This window comes from Halichoerus grypus, chromosome 11 (assembly GCF_964656455.1).
Source record: "Halichoerus grypus chromosome 11, mHalGry1.hap1.1, whole genome shotgun sequence".
In the NCBI taxonomy this organism is placed as follows: Eukaryota; Metazoa; Chordata; class Mammalia; order Carnivora; family Phocidae; genus Halichoerus; species Halichoerus grypus.
Window position 1 is genome coordinate 43,685,225 of NC_135722.1, and position 22,198 is coordinate 43,707,422.

General features: G+C 42.9%; 1 protein-coding gene across 2 annotated transcripts in view; it reads right to left on the reverse strand.

The window, feature by feature from the left end:
• The window catches only part of PARVA (parvin alpha), a 171,735-nt gene that overhangs the window by 50,436 nt on the left and 99,101 nt on the right, over positions 1 to 22,198 (reverse strand). For both annotated transcript variants that reach the window (XM_036087879.2, XM_036087881.2), the window contains exon 4: positions 20,315 to 20,417. In XM_036087879.2, the coding sequence (XP_035943772.1) occupies positions 20,315 to 20,417 (103 nt within the window). The remainder of the gene's footprint in view (positions 1 to 20,314; positions 20,418 to 22,198) is intronic.

Genomic DNA, 22,198 nt, shown 5'->3' on the forward strand with positions numbered 1-22,198 from the left:
TCAGCTTGATTAGTTTCCATTATACTGTCTTCCAGGTCATAATTTGTTACTCTGCTTCCTCTAGACTGCTGTTTATTCCATCAACTGTATTTTAAATTTCATGTATTGTGTTCTTCATCTTTTCTTTTTTTTTTGGTCTCTTTATTAATGGTCTCACTGATATCCTCCACTCTTTTCTGGAGTCCAGTGAGAGTATCTTTATGATCACTAGTTTAAATTCTCTATCAGGCATATTACTTGTAGATACAAGTAATTTTGCTTAGGTCTCCTATTATGGTTTTGTCCTATTCTTTCCCTTGGGACATATTCCTCTGTTTCCTTATTTTGTCTAACTCTCTGTTTCTGTGTGTTAGGAAAGACAGCTAAATCTCCTGCTCTTGAAGGTAATGGCCTTTATGAAGAAGTCCTACAGTGCCCTGCAGTGTAGTGTCCTCTGTTGCCCAGGACTTGATGCTTCAGGAAATGTCTTCTATGTGTGTTGTGTGTGCCTTGCTGTTGTGTCCTCTGTTTTGTTTTTGTTTTTGTTTTTGTTTCCTTCATTCTAGTCATCTGCAGAGGCTCTTTTTGCCTGTTGTGGGAAGTTTTTCATCCCCAGCCAGGTGGGGCACATTTAACAAGATGTGAGCTGGTCTGCTTTTGAAATGAGACCTGCCACCACTGGTACTGAGGCCCCGCAAAACGTGGGTCAGGAGAGGTGGTATTGGCAGAGTTTGCACCAGTCTTCTTGGGAGGGGACCTGCAGCACCAGTACTGAGGCAAGCGTGACTGGGAAGGGTGGATCTGCTGAAATGTGAGGCATTGGCGGGGGGTGGACAGGGGTTAATGTAAGCAAGTTAGGTAGTGAGTGTAGGTGCTGTGCTGGTTCCTGTAGGTGGCTGTGTGTTTATGCTGGGGGGCAGGGGAAGTAAGTGGTGGCTGCCAGCTCCTTTGTTCCTGGAGGGGCCTCCCTATGATCCCTCACTCTCTGGGCCATGCTCTGAGATGAGTAAATAACTTTCCCTCCTGTGTGCCCCAGGTGTTTTTCAATCTGTTGTATCTCCATGGGCTATTTGCCCTGCTGTCTCATTAAGGGCTGGGACTCAGCTTCCTAATGCTCTCCGGACTCTCCTGGAACAGACCTTACTGATTTTTAAAATTTCAGGCTAGTTGTAAGAACTCATGAGATTTGGCTCCTTTTGCCTTCAACGCCAAATATGGGGATTTGTCTTCTCCATATGTGCTCCCCAGTGTGATAGTCTGTTTCTTCACGCCCCTGGCTCTCTCCCAATTGCAGACAGCCACAGTCCATTTCACTCCCAAACTGTGTCTCTGCTTGTCCTACCTTCTTCGATGTGGTCTCTTCTCTACCTTTAGTGGAGTTTCTTCTTCCTGTCTTCAGGTCATCTTCTCAGTTATTTATGCTGATGGGAATGTTACTTAGTTGTATCCACAGGATGAGGAGAACTTAGGGTCCTCCTACTCCACCACCATCTTTATAGCTTCCTACTGTCTATGTTTTCTTTGAGGAGTTTTATGTTTCAGGTCTCACATTTAAGGCTTTAACCCATTTTGAATTTAGTTTTGTGTATGATGTTAGAAAGTGGTCCAGTTTCATTCTTTTTCATGTCGCTGTCCAGTTTTCTCAGCACCGTTTATTGAAGACTGTCTTTTCCGCATTGTATATTTTTGCCTCCTTTGTCATAGATTGACTATATAAGTGTGGGTTTATTTCTGGGCTTCCTATTCTGTTGCATTGATCTATGTGTCTATTTTTTTTTTTTTTTTTGCCAATACCATCATGTTTTGATTACTACAGCCTTTTAGTATATCTTGAAATCTGGGATTGTGATATCTCCAGCTTTGTTCTTTCTAAAGACTGCGTTGGCATTTTGGGGTCTTTTGTGTTTCCACACAAATTTTAGGATTTTTTTTTCTTATTGTTTTGTGAAAAATATTGCATTGGATTTGTAGATTGCCCTGGGTAATATGGGCATTTTAACGTTAATTTTTCCAGTCCATGAGTGTGAAATATCTTTTCATTTGTTTGTGTCATCTTCAATTTCTTCCAACAATGTTTTATCATTTTCAGAGTACAGGTCTTTTACCTCCTTGGTTCGGTTTATTCCTCAGTATTTTATTCTTCTAGGTGCAATTGAAAATGGAACTGTTTTCTTAATTTCTCTTTCTGCTACTTTGTTATTAGTGTATACAAACACAACAGATTTCCTTATATTGGTTTTGTATACTGAGACTTTACTGAATTCATTTATTCCAGTAGTTTTTCTGGTGAATTCTTTAGGATTTTCTATGTATAATGTCATGTTGTTTGCAAATAGTGACATTTTTACTTCTTCCTTACAAATCTGGATGCCTTTTCAATTTATTCTCTGATTGCTATGTCTAAAACTTCCACTTCTATAGTGGCATGATTTTAGAGGAAAAGTTTTCAGTTTTTCACCACTGAGTATGATGTTAGCTGAAGTTTTTCATATATGAAATTTATTATGTTGAGGTATGTTCCCTTTAAACCAATTTGTTGAATTGTTTTGTTTTGTTTTTTATGAATGGATGTTAAATTTTGTCAGATGCTTTTTCTGCATCTATTGAGATGATTATTTTTATTCTTCAGTTTAATGTTGTGTATTACATTGATTGATTTGTGGATATTGAGCCATCCTTGCATCCCTGGAATAAATCCCATGTGGTTGTCATGAATGATTCTTTTCTAATGTTCTGAGGAGGATTTTTGCATTTATGTTTGTTAGGGATATTGGCCTGAAGTTTTCTAATTTTTGTACTGTCTTTGTTTGGTGTTGGTACCAGGGTAATGTTGTCCTCCTCAGAATGTATGGGATGCTTTCCTTCCTCTTCTTTTTGGAATAGTTTGAGGAGAATAGGTATTAATTCTTTAAATGTTTGGTAGAATACACCTCTGAATTATTCTGGTCCAGGACTCCTGGACTGTTTTGATTACTGATTCAATTTCATTACAAGTAATTGGTCTGTTTAGATTTTCTGTTTCTTCCTCATTCAGTTTTGGAAGATTATGTTTCTAGGAATTTATCCATTTCTTTTAGGCTGTCCAATTAGTTGGCATATAATTTTTCATAGTATCTTATAATCCTTTGCATTTCTGTGGTGTTGATTGATACTTCCATCATTTTTTATTAACTTGGGTCCTCTTTTTTCTTGATGAGTCTGGCTAAGGGTTTATCTGTTTTCTTTTCAAAAAATCAGCTTTTGGTTTTACTGCTCTTTTCTATATATTTTTTAGTCTATTTCATTTATTTCTCCTCTGATTTTTATTATTTCCTTCTAATGTTGGGCTTTGTTTGTTCTTTTTCTATTCCTTTAGGTGTAAGGTTAGGTTGTTTGAGATTTGTTTTGTTTCTTGAGGGAGGCCTGTTTATTATCATAAATTTCTTAGGACTTCTTTCACTGTGTCCAAAAGATTTTGGACTGTTCTGTTTCCATTTTCATTTTTCTCCATGTATTTTTTGATTTCTTCTTTGATTTCCTCATTGACTATCGGTTGTTTAATAGCATACTGTTTAGCTTCCATGTGTTTGTATTTTTCATTGTGATTGATTTCTAGTTTCACACTGTTGAGGTCAGAAGAGATGCATAGTATGGTTTCAAACTTTTTAAATTTATTGACACTTGTGGCCTAACATGTGATCTATCCTGGAGAATGTTTCATGTGCACTTGAAAAGAATGTGTATTCTGCTGTTTTTGTATCTATATGTATCTGTTAAGTGCACTTGGTCTAATGTTGTTCAAAAATACTGTTTCCTTATTTTTTAAAAAAAATTTTGTTTATTTATTTGGGAGGGGGCAGAGGGGGAGGGAGAGGAAGAGGGAAAGAATCCCAAGCAGATTCTGCTCTGAGCACAGAGCCCAACATGGGGCTTGATCTCATGACCCTGAAATCATGACCTGAGCCAAAACTAAGAGTTGGTTCTTAACTGACTGAGCCACCCAGGCACTCCAATACTGTTTCTTTATTGATTTGCTGCTTGGGTGATCGACCCATTGATGTAAGTGGGTTGTTAAAGTCTCCTACTGTTACTATATCACTGCCAAGTTTGTCCTTTATTTCTGTTAATATTTGCTTTGTGTATTAGGTGCTCCAAAGTTGGGTGCATGGATATTTACAGTTGTTATATCCTCTTGTTAGACTGATCCCTTTATCATTATATAATTCCCTTGTTTGCATCTTATTAAAGTCTGTTTTATTTTTTAAAAGATTTTATTTATTTATTTGAGACAGAGAGTGTGTGTGCACAAGCGGGGGATGGGGAAGGACAGAGGGATAAGGAGAAGTAGACTCCTTGCCAAGCAGGGAGCCTGATGTGGGGTTCAAACCCAGGACCCCGAGATCATGACCTGAGCCAAAAGCAGACACTTAACCGACTGAGCCACCAGGTGCCCCTTAAAGTCTGTTTTAAAGTCTACTTTGTCTGATGTTTATATTGTTACTCTGGCTCCCCCCACTCCCCACCTTCTTTTTTCATTTGCATAAAATACCTTTTTCCATCCTTTCACTTTTAGTCCTTATGTGTCTTTAGGTCTGAGGTGAGTCTCTTGTAGGCAGTATATAGATTGGTCGTTTTTTTTTAAATCCATTCTGCCACCCTATGTCTTTCAATTGAAGCATTTAGACCATTTACATTCAAAGTAATTATTGAAAGTATGCACTGATTTTCAGTTTGTTAATTGTTTTCTAGTGGTTTGTGTTTTCTGTTCCTTTCTTCTTTTGTTCTCTGTCCTTGTGATTGATGGCTTTCTGTAGTGTCATGCTTGGCTTTCTATTTTTTCTGTATCTATGATAGGTTTCCAGTTATCATGAAGTTCATATATAACAATCTAAGTACATGACAGTCTGTTAAATTGATGGTCACTTAAGTTCAAACACATTAAAAAAGAACTGCTTTTTTACATTCCTCTCTCCATTTATGTATATGTTGTCACATTTACATTTTCTTATTCATAATTTTCTTCTAATTATGGCCTTTTCTTTTCCACATAAAGAAGTCCCTTTATTTGTCAGGGGATCTCTTTATCTGTTCTTCAATTCTGAATGATAATCTTGGCAGGTAGAGTATTCTTGGTTGTAGGCTTTTTCTTTTCTCACTTTGAATATAGCATGCCATTCCTGGCCTGCACACGTTCTGCTGAAAAATCAGCTGATAGCCTCTAATGGGGTTTCCGTTGTGTGTAACTGTTTTCTTTTCTGTTGCTGCATTTACTCATTTTTAAAAAAGATTTTTTTTTTTTTAATCTCTACAACCACTGTGGGACTCGAACTTAGAACCCTGAGATCAAGAGTCACACACTCCATCAACTGAGCCAGCCAGGCACCCCTCTCTCGTTGATCTAAAAATTCTAATTATTACGCATCGTGGTGAGGACCTCTTTGGGTTCATCTTGTTTGGGGTTCTCTGTGCTTCCTGAACCTAGATGTCTTTCCTTATCCAGGTTAGGAATGTTTTCAGCTATTATCTCTTAAAATAAGTTTTCTGTCTCTTTTTCCCTCTCTTTTCCTTCTGGGACCCCTATAACGCAAATTGTATTGTGCTTGATGTTGTCCAAGAGATCCCTTTACCTATCCTCATTAAAAATTTTTCTCTTTTTTCTCCCTCCTACCCTTCTTTCTTCCTGTTCAGCTTGGGAGTGTTCCATGACAGTGTTTGTCAGATCATTGCCATTCTTCTGCATCTACTAATCTGTTCATTTCCTCAGTGTTTGTCAGATCGCTGCCATTCTTCTGCATCTACTAATCTGTTCGTTCCCTCTAGTGTATTTTTCATTTCAGTTATTGTATTCTTCAACTTTGATTGGTTCTTTTTTATATTTTCTATCTCCTTGTTGAAGTTTTCACTAAATTCTTCCACTTTTCTCTGCATTCCAGTAAGCACTTTTAAAAAAAATTTTATTATGTTACATTAGTCACCATACAGTACATCATTAGTTTTTGATGTAGTGTTCCATGATTCATTGTTTGCATATAATCACCCAGTGCTCCATGTAATACATGCCCTCCTTAATGCCCATCACCAGGCTAACCCATCCCCCCACCCCCCTCCCCTCTAAAACCCTCAGTCTGTTTCTCAGAGTCCATAGTCTCTCATGGTTCGTCTCCCCCTCCGAAATCCCCCCCCTTTATGTTTCCCTTCCTTCTCCTAATGTCCTCCATGCTATTCCTTATGTTCCACAAATTAGTGAAACCATATGATAATTGACTTTCTCTGCTTGACTTATTTCACTTAGCATAATCTCCTCCAGTCCCATCCATGTTGATGTGAAAGTTGGGTATTCATCCTTTCTGATGGCTGAGTAATATTCCATTGTATATATGAACCACATCTTCTTTATCCATTCATCTGTTAAAGGGCATCTCGGCTCCTTCCACAGTTTGGCTATTGTGGACATTGCTGCTATGAACATTGGGGTCCATGTGGCCCTTCTTTTCACTACATCTCTATCTTTGGGGTAAATACCCAGTAATGCAATTGCTGGGTCATAGGGTAGTTCTATTTTTAACTTTTTGAGGAACCTCTGCATTGTTTTCCAAAGTGGCTGTACCAACTTGCATTCCCACCAACAGTGTAAGAGGGTTCCCCTTTTTCCAGAACCTCTCCAACATTTGTTGTTTCATGCCTTGTTAATTTTTGCCATTCTAACTGGTGTAAGCACCTTTATGATCATTACTTTATCAGGCACATTGTTTATATCCGTTACATTTAGTTCTTTTTCTGAGGTTTTGTTTTGTTCTTTCATTTGGAGCATATTCTTCTGTCTCCTCATTTTGCTTGATTTTCTGTTTGTTTATATGAATTAGGCAGAGCACTACCTCTCCTAAACTTGAAGGAATGGTCTTGTGTGTATTCATTCCCAGTGTAGATTGTGTGTTCCTGGTGATTTTGGCTCGCTAGTTGGAGCTGTGCCTGCCATGGGTCATGAAGTGGGTCTGGGCTGGAGTGGTCTTGGGGCTCAGAGTGTGCCCTGACAGGGCAGCTAAAGTGGGCATAAGCTGGTGCAGTCCCTGGGGTCTCTATGCAGTGGGCATCCTGGAAGAACAGTCGAAACTGAAGTGAGTGCAAGCTGGAATGTCCCTAGGGCTCTCAACACAGAGGTTGGCTTCTCAAGGCAGCTAGAGCCAAGGTGGAGTGCAGAATGGGGGGTCCTGGGGTACTCCATGTATGGGATGCCCTGGCAGGGTGGCTGGAACCAAGGTAAACACAAGCTGGGAGTTCCCAGAGTGCTTTGCATATGGGGCACCCTGGAGGTTGGCTGGAGTTAAAGTAGGCATAAAGGTCCCAGAGTACTCTGTGCTGGGGGTGCTCTAGCAAGCCATCTGAAGCTGAAGTAGTACAGGCCTGGAGTGTTCTGGGTGCTGTATGCCTGTGTCACCTTGGATGATGACTAAAGCTGTAATGAGATGACCAGGGGTATCCTGTTGTGTGCTGTGCTGGGGCCACCTTGGTGGGACAGCTGGGGCTGGTATGGGCTAGGGGCCCATGGCTTGCTGAAGTGGTAAGCCAGCTAAGGCACCCAGACTCTGCTCCCATCCATGTTATCAAGGTGGAGGGGGAATGTAAACCATAGAGCTCACCAGCTCCTCCAACCCAAAGAGATTTCCAGCAGCTTTTCAATTGTTTGGCAGAATTTTAGGGCTGGCTTTTAAATATTCCAGTTGCTCTTCTAAACTGAGTTTTTTTTTTCTTTTTTTCTCTGTCCCTGGTGTTGGGACTGGTGTGGGCTAGTGGCCTGGGGCTCACTGAGCTGGCAGGCTGGCTATAGTGCTTAGACCCTGTTCCTGTCTGCACTATAAGGTGGAGGGGAGTGGAAACTATGGTGCTCATCAGCTCCTCTGACCGAGAGAGTTCCAGCAGCTCCCTTGCCATTTGGCAGGGCTCTAGGGCTGGTTCCTTTATATTCTAGTTGCCCTTTTAAGCCCAGCTTTTTTTTTTTTTTTTCCCTGTGTCCTGGGCAGATGAATCTGTTAGCACTTAGTACTGTCCCTCTCCAATGCAATTCACAGCATCAGGGGTGAGGTTCCCTTCATTGCCATGTCTCTGTCTTGCTGTTTTCTATGTGTCTATCTTTTGTTGTGCAGCTGTTCAGTCAGCCCTCAGTTCTTCAGGAGGAATCGTCCTATAAATAGGTATAGATCTGATGAGTTGAGGATCTTCCCAAGTTGTCATCTTGGACCAGAACCTACCATCTCTGTTTTAAAGTCTATTTTGCTGATGTAAATATTGCTTTTTTGTTTTTACTTCCATTTGCATGGAATATCTTTTTCCGTGTGTATGTGTTCTTAGCTCTGAATTGAGTTTCTTTTAGGCAGCATATTAATGGGTCTTGTTTTTTATCTGTTCCTCCACCTTATGTCTTGGATTGGAGCAACTAGACCATTTACATTTGAAGTAGTTATTGATAGGTATGTACTTACTGCCATTTTGTTAATTGTCTTCTGGTTATTTTTGTAGGTTCTCTGTTCCTTTCTTCTCTTGCTCTCTTGTCACTGATGACTTTATTTAGTGTTATACTTGGATTCCTTTCTCTTAATCTTTTATGTAAGAGAGATTTTTGGCTTTTGGTTACCATGAGGTTCATATATAATATCCTAAGTATATAGCAGTCTATATTAAGGTGATGGTCATTTAAGTTTCAGTACTTTCTAAAAGAATTTCATTTTTACTCCTTTCCCTCCATGTTTTATGTATATGATGTCCTATTTTGTATCTTTTTGATTCCCTTAACTATTTTTTAAGATATAATTGGTTTTATAATTCTTTTAATCTTCATACCAGCTTTACTCCCTTTAGTGTATGTTTGCTTTTTCCAGTGAAATTTTTTTCTTTTCATAATTTTTTAAATTTCTAATTATGGCCTTTTCCACTTAAGGAAGTCCCTTTAACGTTTGTTGTAAGGCCAGTTTAGTGGCGATGAATTCCTTTAATGTCTGGGAAACTCTTTATCTCTCCTTCTATTCTGAATGATAACTTTGCTGGGTAGAGTATTCTTGGTTGTAGGTTTTCTCTTTTCATCAATTTGAATATAGCATGCCACTCCCTTTGGGCCTGAAAATTTTTGTTGGAAAATTAGCTGATAGCCTTATGGGTTTTCCCTTGTGTGTAACTGTTTGCTTTTCTCTTGCTGCTTTTAAGATTCTCTCTTTATCTTTTTGTCATTTTAATTACTATGTGTTTTGGCGTAGACCTCCTTGGGTGCATCATGTTTGGTGTTCTCTGTGTTTCCTGGACCTGGATGCCTGTTTTCTTCCCCAGTTAGGGAAGTTTTCAGCTATTATATACTGAAATAAGTTTTGCCCCCATGTTTCTCTTTTCTCCTTTTGGAACCCCTATCATGCAAATGTTATTATTCTTGATGAAGAGTTCTCTTAACATATCCTCATTTTCTACAGTTCTTTTTGTCCTTTTGTTATTCATCTTGAGTGCTTTTTACTACCCTGTCTTCCAGATTACTGGTCTGTTTTTCTGCATCCTCTACTGTTGATTCCTTCTAAGGTGTTTTTCCTTTCAGTTATTATTCAGCTCTGCTTAGTTATTTTTCATATTTTTTTGAAGTTCTTAATGAGTTCATTCACTCTTTTCTCAAGTCCAGTGAGTAGTTTAGGACCACTACTTTAAACCCTTTGTCGGGTAGATTGCTTATCTCCATCTTGTTTAGCTGTTTTTTTCTGGGGTTTTTGTCTTTTTCTTTTGTTTGGATCATATTCCTCTTATTCTGTCTGACTCTCTGTGTTTCTTACTATGTAGTAGGTAGGTCAGGTATGTCTCCTGGTCTTGAAAATAGTGGTCTTCTGTAGAATGCATCCTGTGGTGTCCAGCACAATCCCTCCAGTCACCAGAAACAAGTACTCCACAGGTGTCCTCCATGTGCGCTGTGTATGCCCTCCTGTTGTGGTTGGGATGCAACTGCTGTGGGCACACTGGTGGGCAACACTTGCCCCTGGCATGGATGGCTGCAACTACTGTGGGTATGATGGTGGGTGGGACTAGCTGCCCCAAGCCTGGGGAAGGAGTTGCTCTAGAAAGGCATTGGTACTGTCTGGGGCTGCCCCATGGCTGTGGTAGGAGCTGCTTTAGAGTTACAAGGTAGATGGAGAGTGTCAGAACTTATTTCTACAACTGTCCAGCTAGCTAGGCTGAAGGAGGGCAAGAAAAATGATGCCTGTCAGCACCTCCATTCCCAGAGAAAGCTCCTGCAGACACCTACCCCACTCTGGCACATGTCCTAAAATTAGTTAATAATTCTCCTGGATGTACACCCGAGGCAGTTTTCAAACTGCTATTTCCGTGCTGGGTCTCAGGTCAAGTGATATAGTGTGTTGGCCATTTAAGAGCAGAGACTTGGCTTGCTACCCCCACCCACCAGAGTTAAGCCCCAATGATTTTCAAAGCCAGCATTATGGGGACTTTAGGCCCCCCAGGTGCCAGATTTGGGGCTTGATCTCCTTACTCCTCAGGGAGGTCCTCTGGTGCCTATAATATCCCTCCCGCATGCGGGTCACCACTGTTCCATGGTTCCCTACCATGTTTCTTCCCCTCCTATCCTTCTCGATGTGGCCTTCTCTTTAGTTGTAGAGATCTGCTCTGCTACTCTCAGGTCATTTTTAGAGTGAGCTGTATTACATATTAGTTGTTGTTTTAGTGCTTCTGTGGGATGAGGTGAGCTCAGGATTCTTGTACTCTGCCATCTTCCTCTCTCCTTCCCATCTTGGGGCTTTAATCCTAGCCCTAAATCTGTGTGGGTACAGACATTTGATAAAGAATTATCAAGGGCAGACTTTTTGTTGTCATTCCACACATATCCAAGGATGAGACATTTATCCTTACTGACTCTCTGGGGGACAAGATTTCCTAGTTTACCCACTGAAATTGTTGCCCTTCAGAAACCCCTGGCTTTATCCAGGGGTCTCTGATCCAACTCCATCCAGGCTTTTTCTCTTGACCCTGTATGTGTGACCTATTAAACCTTAGGCTATAGGCCATTAGGAATTAATACTTATCTTACTGGATTTATACTTCCTTCATTTTGGCATCAGAACAATCTCCTTTCCTTCCACACCAGTTTAGGCATGCAATACAAAAAAAAACCTTTTTAAAGTCTTACCCAGATTTTTAAAGCACGCCAAGAGGATTTGTCTGAACACCTAGTTAGCCATAATGTTGAACACTAAAATCTATTTTCTTCTTATTACACTAAGTAGTGCATCCAAAACATAATGGTAGTGAGAGCCATCATCTCTGACTTGTTCCTAAGACCATGTCTTTGATATGTCACTAATATATTCACTGTTAGTTTTCATCTTTATCATAGCTAGGTAGTTTCCTTTTCTTACTGTTTCACTTGGGATAGCTGCTGAAATGTATCAAGGATTATTTGACATCTGATAGAATAATTCACATTTGCTACTGACATTTATATATATAACTCTTGTATTTTTTTAATAAGATTGATAATATACAAACATGCAAAAAATTCAAGCTGTGAAACTTAAGTCCCTTCTTCCCATTGTAGTCCCAAGTTCCCTGGTTCCATTCTACAGAGACAGTTAATTGTGACTATTACCAAAGATGTTCTCTACATACTCAAGCATTAGATGTGTCCCTCAACTCACACACACAGTAACCTATATGTACAGTTCTGCACTTGGACTTAGTAAGAAATTTTAGAGAGCTTCTCTACTACTTATAAATAAAAGAATAAAAATAAAAAGACAGACTGCCATCCAGCTTGAGGCCAGAAAATGCTTCCTCCATTTTAAGAATAGCAGTATACATTATCTGCAAGTATCCTAGAATCAATGACCATTTTAGTGGGAAGACCTTAGAGCATGCTGTCCAAAAGAACTTACTGCTATGACAGAGATATTCATTTCTGCACCATCCAAATGTAGTCAGTAGACACATGTGGCTCTCAAGCACTTGAAGTGTAGCTGGTGTAAGTAAATACGTTTTACTTTTGATTACTTTTAATAGCTACATGTGGCTAGTGGTACTATATTAGCTCAGCTGGAAGGTTGTAGAGGCCATCATCCTGGTTTTACAGAAGAGTGATCTGAGCTGCAGAGAAATGCTTTAGTGGTAGAACCAAGATTGGAACTTAGTTCTCCTGTCCTTCTCTTCATTCCTCCTCCAGTCTTTCACAGCTTCTACTTCAGCCTACATACTTTGGGGTGTGGGGAAGTGACTGTCAAAACCAATATGATCCAACCCTTCAAGATGTTGCTCCTCCTGGGATTCACAGGATCATCCCCATTCAACATCACTGGTTTCCTTTAGCTGCTTATTCCTTACATTGCTAGGTTTTCTTGAAACTTTTCCCCATCTATACAGCTCCCCCTCTAATTTGATATCATCTTTACCTCACAAGGAGGTGCTTTGTTGGTATTTCCTCCACTTCCTCTACGGCTCCTAGGTCACCTTCAAAAGCCCCATTTCTCATCATGTCACTTGGCTCACAAGCCATCAGCAGTTACCATTGCCTACCCACCCAATGCAGTCTAAAATTCTTTGTTCAAGGCTCTTCTTTCTCTAAATTTTTTTTTAATTTAAATTCAACTAGCCAACATAAATTTCAGATGTAGTGTTCAATGATTCATCAGTTGCATATAACACCCAGTGCTCATCACATCATGTGCCCTCCTTAATGCCCTCATTTTAAAATGGTTTCTAGATTTCTAGAAGAGCTGAAATTATAGTTCAGACAGTTCCTGCATATCCTGAATCCAGTTTCACCCATTGTTAACATCTTACATTACTAAAGTACATTTGTCACAACTTCCGAACTGACATTTGTACAGGACTTACTGTTCACACCTACTCATCATTGTCACCTTTAGTGTCCTCTATTCTGTTCTAGGTTTTCAGACTTTCCTTGCTCTTCATGACCTTGACATTTTTGAGGCGCACTGGGTTTTTCCTATGTTTTTCTCATGGTTAGACTGAGGTGATGGGTTTTGGGGAGGAAGACCACGGAAGTGAAGTGCGCTTTTCATTGCATCGTATCCAGGGTGTATGCTATCAACATGACTTATCATTGGTGATGTTAAGCTTGATCAGTTGGTCAAAGTAGAGTCTGTACCTTGTTTCTCTATTGCAAAGCTATTTGTCTCGCCCAACTCCATACTATAATCATTGGAAGCACGTCACTAAAATGCAGTCTACTCAAAGGGTGGGAGTTAATCTTTGAGGGGGTTGTAAATACATGAATTATTTAGAATTATTCAGTGAGGAAGAGTTGTCCCTTTCCTCTTATTTAGCTATTTATAACAGTATGAACTTAAGGATATTGATTTTACACTTTGGACTACAATTCTACTGTCATTCATTGTTGTGCTCAAATTACTCCATCATTAGCTACTGGGGCTGTTTTAGGTTGGTCCTGAATACTTTCAGCATGCTGTCCCACAGGTAAATACGTTTTTTCAGCCCCTCTTTTTGGCACTGCAAGAGTCTCCAGTCCTAGAGTTTGCCAATTCTCCACATACCCTGGTTTCTGTTATTGAAGAACGGTGCAAGAAATCAAGATCCGGGTCTCGTCTGTGTCAGCCACAAGTCCCACACAACCAATCTTGATGATCACCTACCCACGCACTCCTTGTCTGCACAACACTCTCCCTGCACTCACCCTGAAATCAACAGGGGCCTACCAGCAACATTTTGTTGTGCTGACTAAAATGTTCTTTTCCTTCCACACCTGGTTGAAATTCTCCTTCCATGAGGCCCCATTCAAAATGCCCCCTCTTTCATGTCACCTTTCCTAAACTACTTGATCTCCCACAGCCCTCTGTACTATCAAGCACTGTGTTACATCCTATGTTACACTGCAACACATTTTTTTTTTTAATTTTTTCTTTTTAGATTTTATTTATTTGAGAGAGACAGAGATAGTGAGAGGGAGAAGCAGGCTCCCCGCAGAGCAGGGAGCCTAATGCGGGGCTCGATCCCAGGACCCCGAGATCATGACCTGAGCCGAAGGCAGACGCTTAACCGACTGAGCCACCCAGGCGCCCCCACATTTACTTTTATATCCCTAAACTCAGCAGTTAGCACGTAGCAAATGAAATGGTTGTTGCTTAATGACTATTAATTGACAAGAGTAAGGTCAGTGTAAGATGTGCTCTCTAGGGTCTATCAGGGACAAAGACACAAACACACACTCTAAAGTGAAACAAAAAACCCTCCTGCAGAACCTTTATGTCCAAGGGACCCTTCTCCATCTCATGCTTGAAGATCTCCTGTTTCCCATATGCTATTGGGAAAATCAGAAGGAAGAGCCTTATGACTTTCATCCCTCAAAACAGGTGAGGACATGCACATGTTTAAAGATAAGAATCGGTTAAATAAAACATACCCTAAGGAAACTCACAGAGCTATCCCAAGTCAGGAAAGCTTATGTTCACATGAAACGATTATCTTGTGCAAGCATTTTTCTGGAATCCTTCATCTCCTGCCTCTCTCGGTCCTATCGCCTAGGTGTTGGGGATGCAAATAGAGCAAGCTTTGGTCCTGAGGTGTGGGAAGGGCCGGAGCTGTTGGTGTGAGAGACTTGAGGGGATGGGGTGGCATCATAAATGGGCAGGCCCGGCTGGCCAGCATCTGCATTTTCCCTGGCAGCAGCACCAAGGGTACAGAGAAACAGCCAGGCTCAGGAGGAGCAGCTCCTAAGGCAGATGTGTGCCCTCTCGTCTTCCTGGATGCTGTGGATGCCCCTTCCCAGGGCTCCCTGGCTCACCTGCAGATGGTGCCCAGCACACCCCATCAGTTTCCATCTCCAGCCCTAAAGCTCTCCTGCTCAAGAGCTTCTCTGGCAGGAGTACAACCTGGAGGCCCTTAATTCTTACACAGGCAGTCCTCACCCAGTGGGTGACGGGAGGCAGAGGGTAAATGCCTCTGGTCCCTGTCCTGGGAAGGATGACTTGAGGTGTGTTGTCACCTGGTTTCTCAGAGGGAAAACCGCAGGACTGAGCGCTGGGTGCAAACAGAGCCGCCGTCCTTATGAATGCGCCCTCAAAAGGGCCTATCTCTTCCCCTCTTACGTTTCCCACCTGATTATTCACTTTCTGAGATTCCCTCTCATATACACTTCCTCAACCCATGTCTTTGTCCCAGCATCTGCTTTCAGGAAAACCTAAATTTGGAAATGCTGCCAAGGCAAGACCCAGGGAACAGCGGCTGCTGGGTTACGCAGCTCAGAAAGAAGGACTGGGGAAGGGTATGTCAGGACAACCTCCCAGACATGCCTGGGCTCTCTGAGAAAGGCAAGCAGAGTAGACCGTGCTGCCGAACAAGGAGCATGTGGCTGTGCAGCGGAGACCCAGGTATGACCCTGCCTTCACAGAGCTTGTGGTCAGAGAACTCCCAGCCAATGCTGCTCAGCAGAGTGGGCCTGTCATCTCAGGGATGCTCACCTATTCAGGCTTTCACCAAGACCGTAAAACACACACAGCCTTTTGCCGAGAGATTCTTGCCTCCAGATCTTGGTCATGTCTAGGTTCTGAGTCCTTGCTCCATGAGGTCATCAACCTGGTTCCCTGGATTCCAGATCCATATCCTGCTCTGGAGATGTGACTCGCTAAGCACATCCAGACTCCTGGAGGTGCCTGTGGCATTTCCATTTTCCTCTAAGTGCCAGTGTTTCATAGTTTCCTAAACCCAACCTCAGCCCCTCCTACTCCCATGCCCAGCCCCAGTACAATTTGAAAGTGGATTTCTGGGAATGATCAAAGCCTGGTTCATCTTCGAACTCCCAGGTCATAGTACCGTACCTACGTATAGATGTTTATGTGCGCTACAGATAGCAAGTTAAAAAGTCTCTCTCTCATATGCCCAGATATTGATTCTAAATACGATATTCTAACAAAAGAAATCAGAGTTCTGTGGAGAAATGGCTGATTCCAGGGCCAGAGTAAGTAAAACTTAAGATGAGTCTGGGACATCTCATGATGCCAGAAAGTAAGGAAGTGCTAAGAACAAAAAACATGCGTTGGCATGTCCAAAGTGGCCAGGAGCCAACCTGAAAGAGCTCCAATGGTCAAAGCTGGAGGTATAGGAACCAAAAAAAAAAAAAAAGGTAATATTGGATTATAATCTAAAGTATAAAATAAATACCCTTGTGTCCATACTGATATAAATACTGAATAAATAAATAAATGGGCAACTTTTCCTAACAGAAGGATTCCAATTAATAAATGTGGAAGGAATGGGTGTGCCCGGGTGGCTCAGTCAGTTAAGCATCCAACTCTTGATTTTGACTCAGGTCATCATCTTGGGGTCATGAGATCAAGCCCTGCATCAGGCTCCATGGTGGGTATGGAACCTGCTTAAGATTCTCTCTCTCCCTCTGCCCCTCACTTCTCCACTCTCCCGTACATGTGCTCTCTCTCTCTAAAAAAATGAATGAATGGATGAATGTAGAAGGAATGAAGAAAATAGAAACTATCCACTAGACCAACCACAGTAATAATTGAGGCAGATATGCTCCAACAATTAAAATCAGTGGGGAAAATTTAAGGAAAAACAAGGTATTTGCATAATCTTATCTCTCCCGCCCCTAAATATATGAATCACTAAAAGAAAAATAGTAACTTCACAGTGAAGAACTCTGACAGACACCACCTTAACCAAGTGATCAGGGTTAACTCACCAGTAATAAGACATGCTAACCTCAAGTACTCCCCTGATACAGTACACTGAGAAGGACCCATCACGTCTGTGGTATTCTTCCCCTAAATATGTAACCTTCATCTAATCCTCAGAAAACATCAGACAGACCCAAGTTGGAAGCCATTCTAAAAAATAATCAGTCCTTTTTCAAAAGTGTCAAGGTCATGAAAGACAGGAAAGGCAAAGACCGTCACAGGTTGGAGGGGACATGACTACTGAACAAGGTGTATGATTCTGGATTAGATTCTAGAGCTGAAAAAGGACATAAATGTAAAAAACTGGTGAAATCCAAATAAATTCTGTAACTTAATCATCATGCTGAGGTTGATTTCTTAGTTTTGGTCCTTGTACTGTGGTCAGGTAAGATGTTAGCATAGAGGGAGCTGGGCCGGGGGGTCAGAAACTCTGCCTTCTCTTTATAACTCTAAGTCTAAAATTAGTTCAAAATAAAAGTTAAAAAAAAAAAAAACAACCTACTGACAAATGGCCTATGAAGTGTTAAGACAAATAGTAAAATATAAAGAGGATCTGAAAGTTCTTAGAAGGCTACCAGGGCAGGAAGCAGCATGCCATGGAGAAAAGGATTTTTGGAGCCAGAGAAGTTACGGTGGCAGCGGTGGGGCTGGAAAGTCGTGGAGAAAGTTCCACCGACCTAGCATGGAGGGAGCCAGTACTTTCTAAGTGCTTCACACATCCTACCTGGTTGAGAAATGGGATGGTTTGACACATGCACTTGGGAGTCCGGTTGTCACAATTTGTGACTAACAGAATATAAGGGATGAAAGAGAAGGAACAAGAGAGGAGGACTCCTAGGTTTTTAATCTGAGCAACTGTCTGTGTGGTTGTGACACTATTCATCCCTCTGGAAAGGAGAATGGCTTTGGTGGGGAGGGGGAGGAGATAAGCAGGTCAGTTTGGGGCAGGTTGGTTCCAAGATGCCTGGGTGACACCCAGGTGGGCATGCCTGGAAGGCAGAGGAGTACCTTACAGCTTCAGAGAGTGATCCTCAGAGAGGTGATGGCTGGAATGTAGAAGTAGGTGAAACACCCAGGAAGAGGATGTGAGATCGAGAGAGAGGGGAGGGGGCCACGCATGGAAGACTGAGGAGTCCCCACGATTATGCAGAGATGAAAAGCGTACCAAGAAGTCGGGGGAAGTGGTGTGTGTGGGAAGCCGAAGAGAACCAGGAGGGCATGAGATCCCAGGAGCCCCTGCGCTGGGGAAGGGGGACGAGACTTTCAGTAGTGTCAGAGGCCACAGCAGAGGAGGTCATCGGAATCGACACTGGTGGCCTCAGAAGGGAAAGCCGGTGGAGAGGTTGGGGTGGGACCCAGCTTGTCCCTCAGGGGGGCATGTTCAGTGGTGGGGGAGCAGATACAGTGCCAAATATTCTTTTGATAAACTTTGCTGGGAAAGAGGAAGATAGAAAAATAGAGGGGAAGTCGAGGTTGGAGGGGTCACCCCAAACTCCATCTCCAGACTGACTCCTCCCAGGAGCTCCCAAGGCATATTTTTACCTGCAAACTGGTTCTCTCCACCCGGTTATCCTGCCTGTAGCTTTTTAATATGTGTGCCCAGCCATCTACCTACAAAGGGTCTAAACTTAGGTTGACAAAAGCAGCGTTGAGATCTGAAATAATAATCGAATGTGACTGCCCCGTGCCTGACTCAGGGCTCCACAGACGTGATGCTAGGAGGTTCTGGAACCACGTGCAGAAGCAAGATTACCTCATGACCAAGTTCCATCATTCCCTGACCACGTTCCACCCTTGCCCTGAAAAGCCCGCACAGAGCATTTTGAGACACTTTCAGATCCTGACAGGAAATTTGCTTGGGGAGGTAAAAGCTGCAGTCACTGAAAGAGACGCTCAGTTGAGGCTCTCGGCTTTTCTACACGGACATGTGCCAAAGCCTTTTCCTCTCCGTGTTGAGCTGCATTTACAAGCCTTTAAATATTAACACTCGCTAATACTGATGTTTGAGCACCTTATCAGTTTAGCTTCCTAGAAATGACTAGATTTTATAACACTCATTCATTCAGTACACACTAAGTGCCCGACCGCATGTGGCAGGCAAACTACAAGTACTGGAGACGCCTGGATACATAAGTACGATGTGGTGTTTCCTGCCCTTGAGGAGCCACAGACATTTCCCTGAACAGCTACAAACAACATGGAATGTCATAGAATAAAGGCATGTATATTCTATACACATCTGTATGTATGCGTGTGTATATCTGGGGGAACACAGAAGGTGCATGACCATCACTTCTAGAGGTGTTTGTTGGAGGTACGAGAGGCAGGTGCGCTCTACGAACCCCAAGATTGGTTTGCCTGCCGGAGAGAGGGAGAAGGGCCCGAGGCGGGAGGAACAGCATGGGCGGAAGTATAGAGATGTAAATAGGCGTGCGTAGTAACGTAGCAATGGTATTCACGAAAGTAATAAAACCAGTACTCATGAAAAGGATGAAAGACATTGACGGGGCACTCACTGCGTGTCAGGCATGATCCTAGGCACTTTACGTTGCACAAGCCATGCGTGTGAGGGAGTCCGGAGCTGAGGCTGAAAGATAGCTGGGGGTCGCCTGAGGAAATGTCTGAATGCGGTGCCACAGGGCCTGCCTGGGTCCCCCTGGCAGGGGAGAGCAAGCACTGGAAAGACTAGACTTGGGTTTTCAGGAGGCTCGTCTGCTGGTGCGGTGGGCTGGGGGCAGTGAGCCGGGAGGCACAAAGGTGAGGCCGGAAGCTGTTTCAGGAGTTCAGACGAGTGAAAATGGCAGGGAGGATGGATGCAGGAGACAATGTGGCAAGAAGAAATGAGCCCTGGAGGCCCCCCACATATCTGACGTCACAAGAAAGAGGGCAAGAAACATCTCTGGAAAAGTAGATGAGCTCAGCGTGAGGGTAGCTAGGAATGGAAGTCCAGAACTTGGAGCAGAGGTTTGGACGAGAGAGAAAACGGGGAGCAGTTGAGGAAAAGTCCAAATTCATTCAGGCTGAATTTGGCCTTTCAACACTAAGATCAGCCCTGAATTCGCCTTTCTCTCCCTGGAGGCCTTATATCTCCACAGGAACACACAAGGGGAACATACTTTCCCAGAGACAACACACCTAGACACGCAGAAGCCGAACATCACAGAGGCACAGGTTCCCACATGCTTGCACCTGACCTAGATAGGGATACACAGAGGAACACACACACAGGTCCACAGATCACAGAAGTACACATACACACACACACATACGCCCAGAGGTAACAGAGGTATATATAAACATGCACTTACCCCCACACACGTAAATAGACCTACAGAGGCCACACCTGCACAATTTTCTAGAGGGGGTAAGGCATGTTTTCCAGTATACAGTGGAGTCTTTTCATCTACCCAGCTGATGACCTTCAACTGCTAGGGGGAGCAGCCCCATCTGGTCATTGACCTCCCTCTGCAATTCATTCCGGTAGAACAGATTGCAGGAGGACATCTAGAGGTTCCCCTGTCTGTCATCCCACACTCTGCACAGTCCTAGTCCACTGCACATGAGCTGCTGTCAGCTGAGCACAACTCCTAAGTAGGAGTCGGTGAGCCATCCCCCCGCCGATCAAGGCTCTCCACTGCAACATTCAACCCCCCTCTCACCAAAGAGCTTCTGTAGGACTTGTCCGTCGTATAAATCTTCAGCCAGGTCTTTCACGATGATTCTTTCACCGACAAGCACATCATTAATCCAGTCAATTAATACCTACGGGGAGAGAGACCGAATAAGAGAAGAGTCATGGGTATTTTCTTATAGATCAGCTTTCTTATCCTGGACAATTAAAATCTAAATGAACTTCAGATTTGGAAAGCAGCAGAACTGTCCATGTGACTCAGGAGATGGATACAAAGCAGTGTGAACTCTAGGGGCCCTGCTATTTTTCCGGTATAAGCACTTCTAGTGCTGGTGACACCAGTGTCCCTGCTGATATTTTTTGGCCCCTTACCATTCCTTACCCCAATGGCAAGCGACATTCACACAGTGTTTGGGTGTGTAGCTAGTACCAGGCAACAGTACTGACTCTGGAGTTACACAAACTGGGGTTAGTGACCCACTAACTGATTTGGGTAGCTCTGTCATCTATGGACCTCGGTGTGTACCTGGCAGGCTAGTTTCTGCTCTGAGCCTCTGACGGCCCACCTCTAAAATGGAGGAGGAAAAGACCTCCCACTTGAGGTAGCAGAAAAGAATCACATATGGCAAGGGCCAAATGTTCAATAAATCTTATGAATAAATATGAATATAATTATGAATAAATAAAGCTTTCCCCTATTATGACATTTGGTCAGGTGTTACTATCACCCCTATGTTCAGGAGGGGAGATCAGACGCAGAAGTGAACGTACTTGCCAAGGTCACGTTGCTGACTGGACAGAGACCAGAACCGAACTCTTGTCTGTCCCCTTTTAAGGGACTGTTCTCCTCCTGGCCCCAAACGACATCTCCGTGGGGCCAGTGCAGTCTCCTCTCTCGGCTCGCTCTCAGCGGCCGTCATTACCTGAGCACCCCCTGCATCCAGCACCGAGCGGAGCCATTCCACGGCCAGCTCCTTTAGTTAATCTGCACAACACCCGTGAGAGGGAGGGAGCATTCGTTTCATTTTTCAGGTAAGGAAACTGAAGCTTGTTCAAGTCCGTTGTCTTTTATTTAAAAATTTTTCAGGTCATTTGTTTATTATTTTTATACAGTAAAATTAACTCATTTTAAAAGATACAGTTTGGTGAGTTTTGGTCATTGTACACAGTTGTGTAACCACCACCACAACCAAGATGCAGAGCTGTTCCCTCAGCAGAGGAAGGTTCCTTTGGGCTCTTTGTGCTCAGTCAGTCCCCTTCCCTGAGGACAGGTGTCAGGCAACCACCATAATTTTGTAAAAATGGAATCACAAAGAACATCACCTTGTGTGTTTGACTTACTTTGACTTAGCAGAAATAGATTGCCTTTATTACAGCGGCTGTAGTTGGGCTGGGTTTCCAAACCTGGGGGGAGCCCGGGGCCTTCACAGCACATTGTTCTATATTGTTCTACTGTTGGTAGGAGCTTCCCTCCTTACCCTTCCTCCCTCCCTCCATCCAGCCATACCCGACGTATCCCCTACCCACCCACCCAGCATTTTGAATATGTGCTCCATGTCATATTCTGTGCTGGATCCTGGGGTACAATGATGAAAAAAGAGGTGGTCTCTAACCCTGAGAAGCTCATCATTTAGGGAAGGAGACAGAGAGGTGTCTGAGTAGTGGTAACTAGTCATCAGGTGGCGACTGAGGGGACAATCTAAGGTTGAACAGGCAGCTAGGGCATGAGACCCCAAACACCACCCTCAGGAGCATGGGCCTCAACCGTCAGTTGGCAGGAATCTACATACACGGTTTGAACAGGAAAATGAGAGATCTGATGCACATTTTGAACGAAGCACTTTGGCGTCCAGTGCCTTTTTGTCCTGTTTTGAGTGTAGCTTGGAGAAGCTAATGAAGAAAAACACAGGAT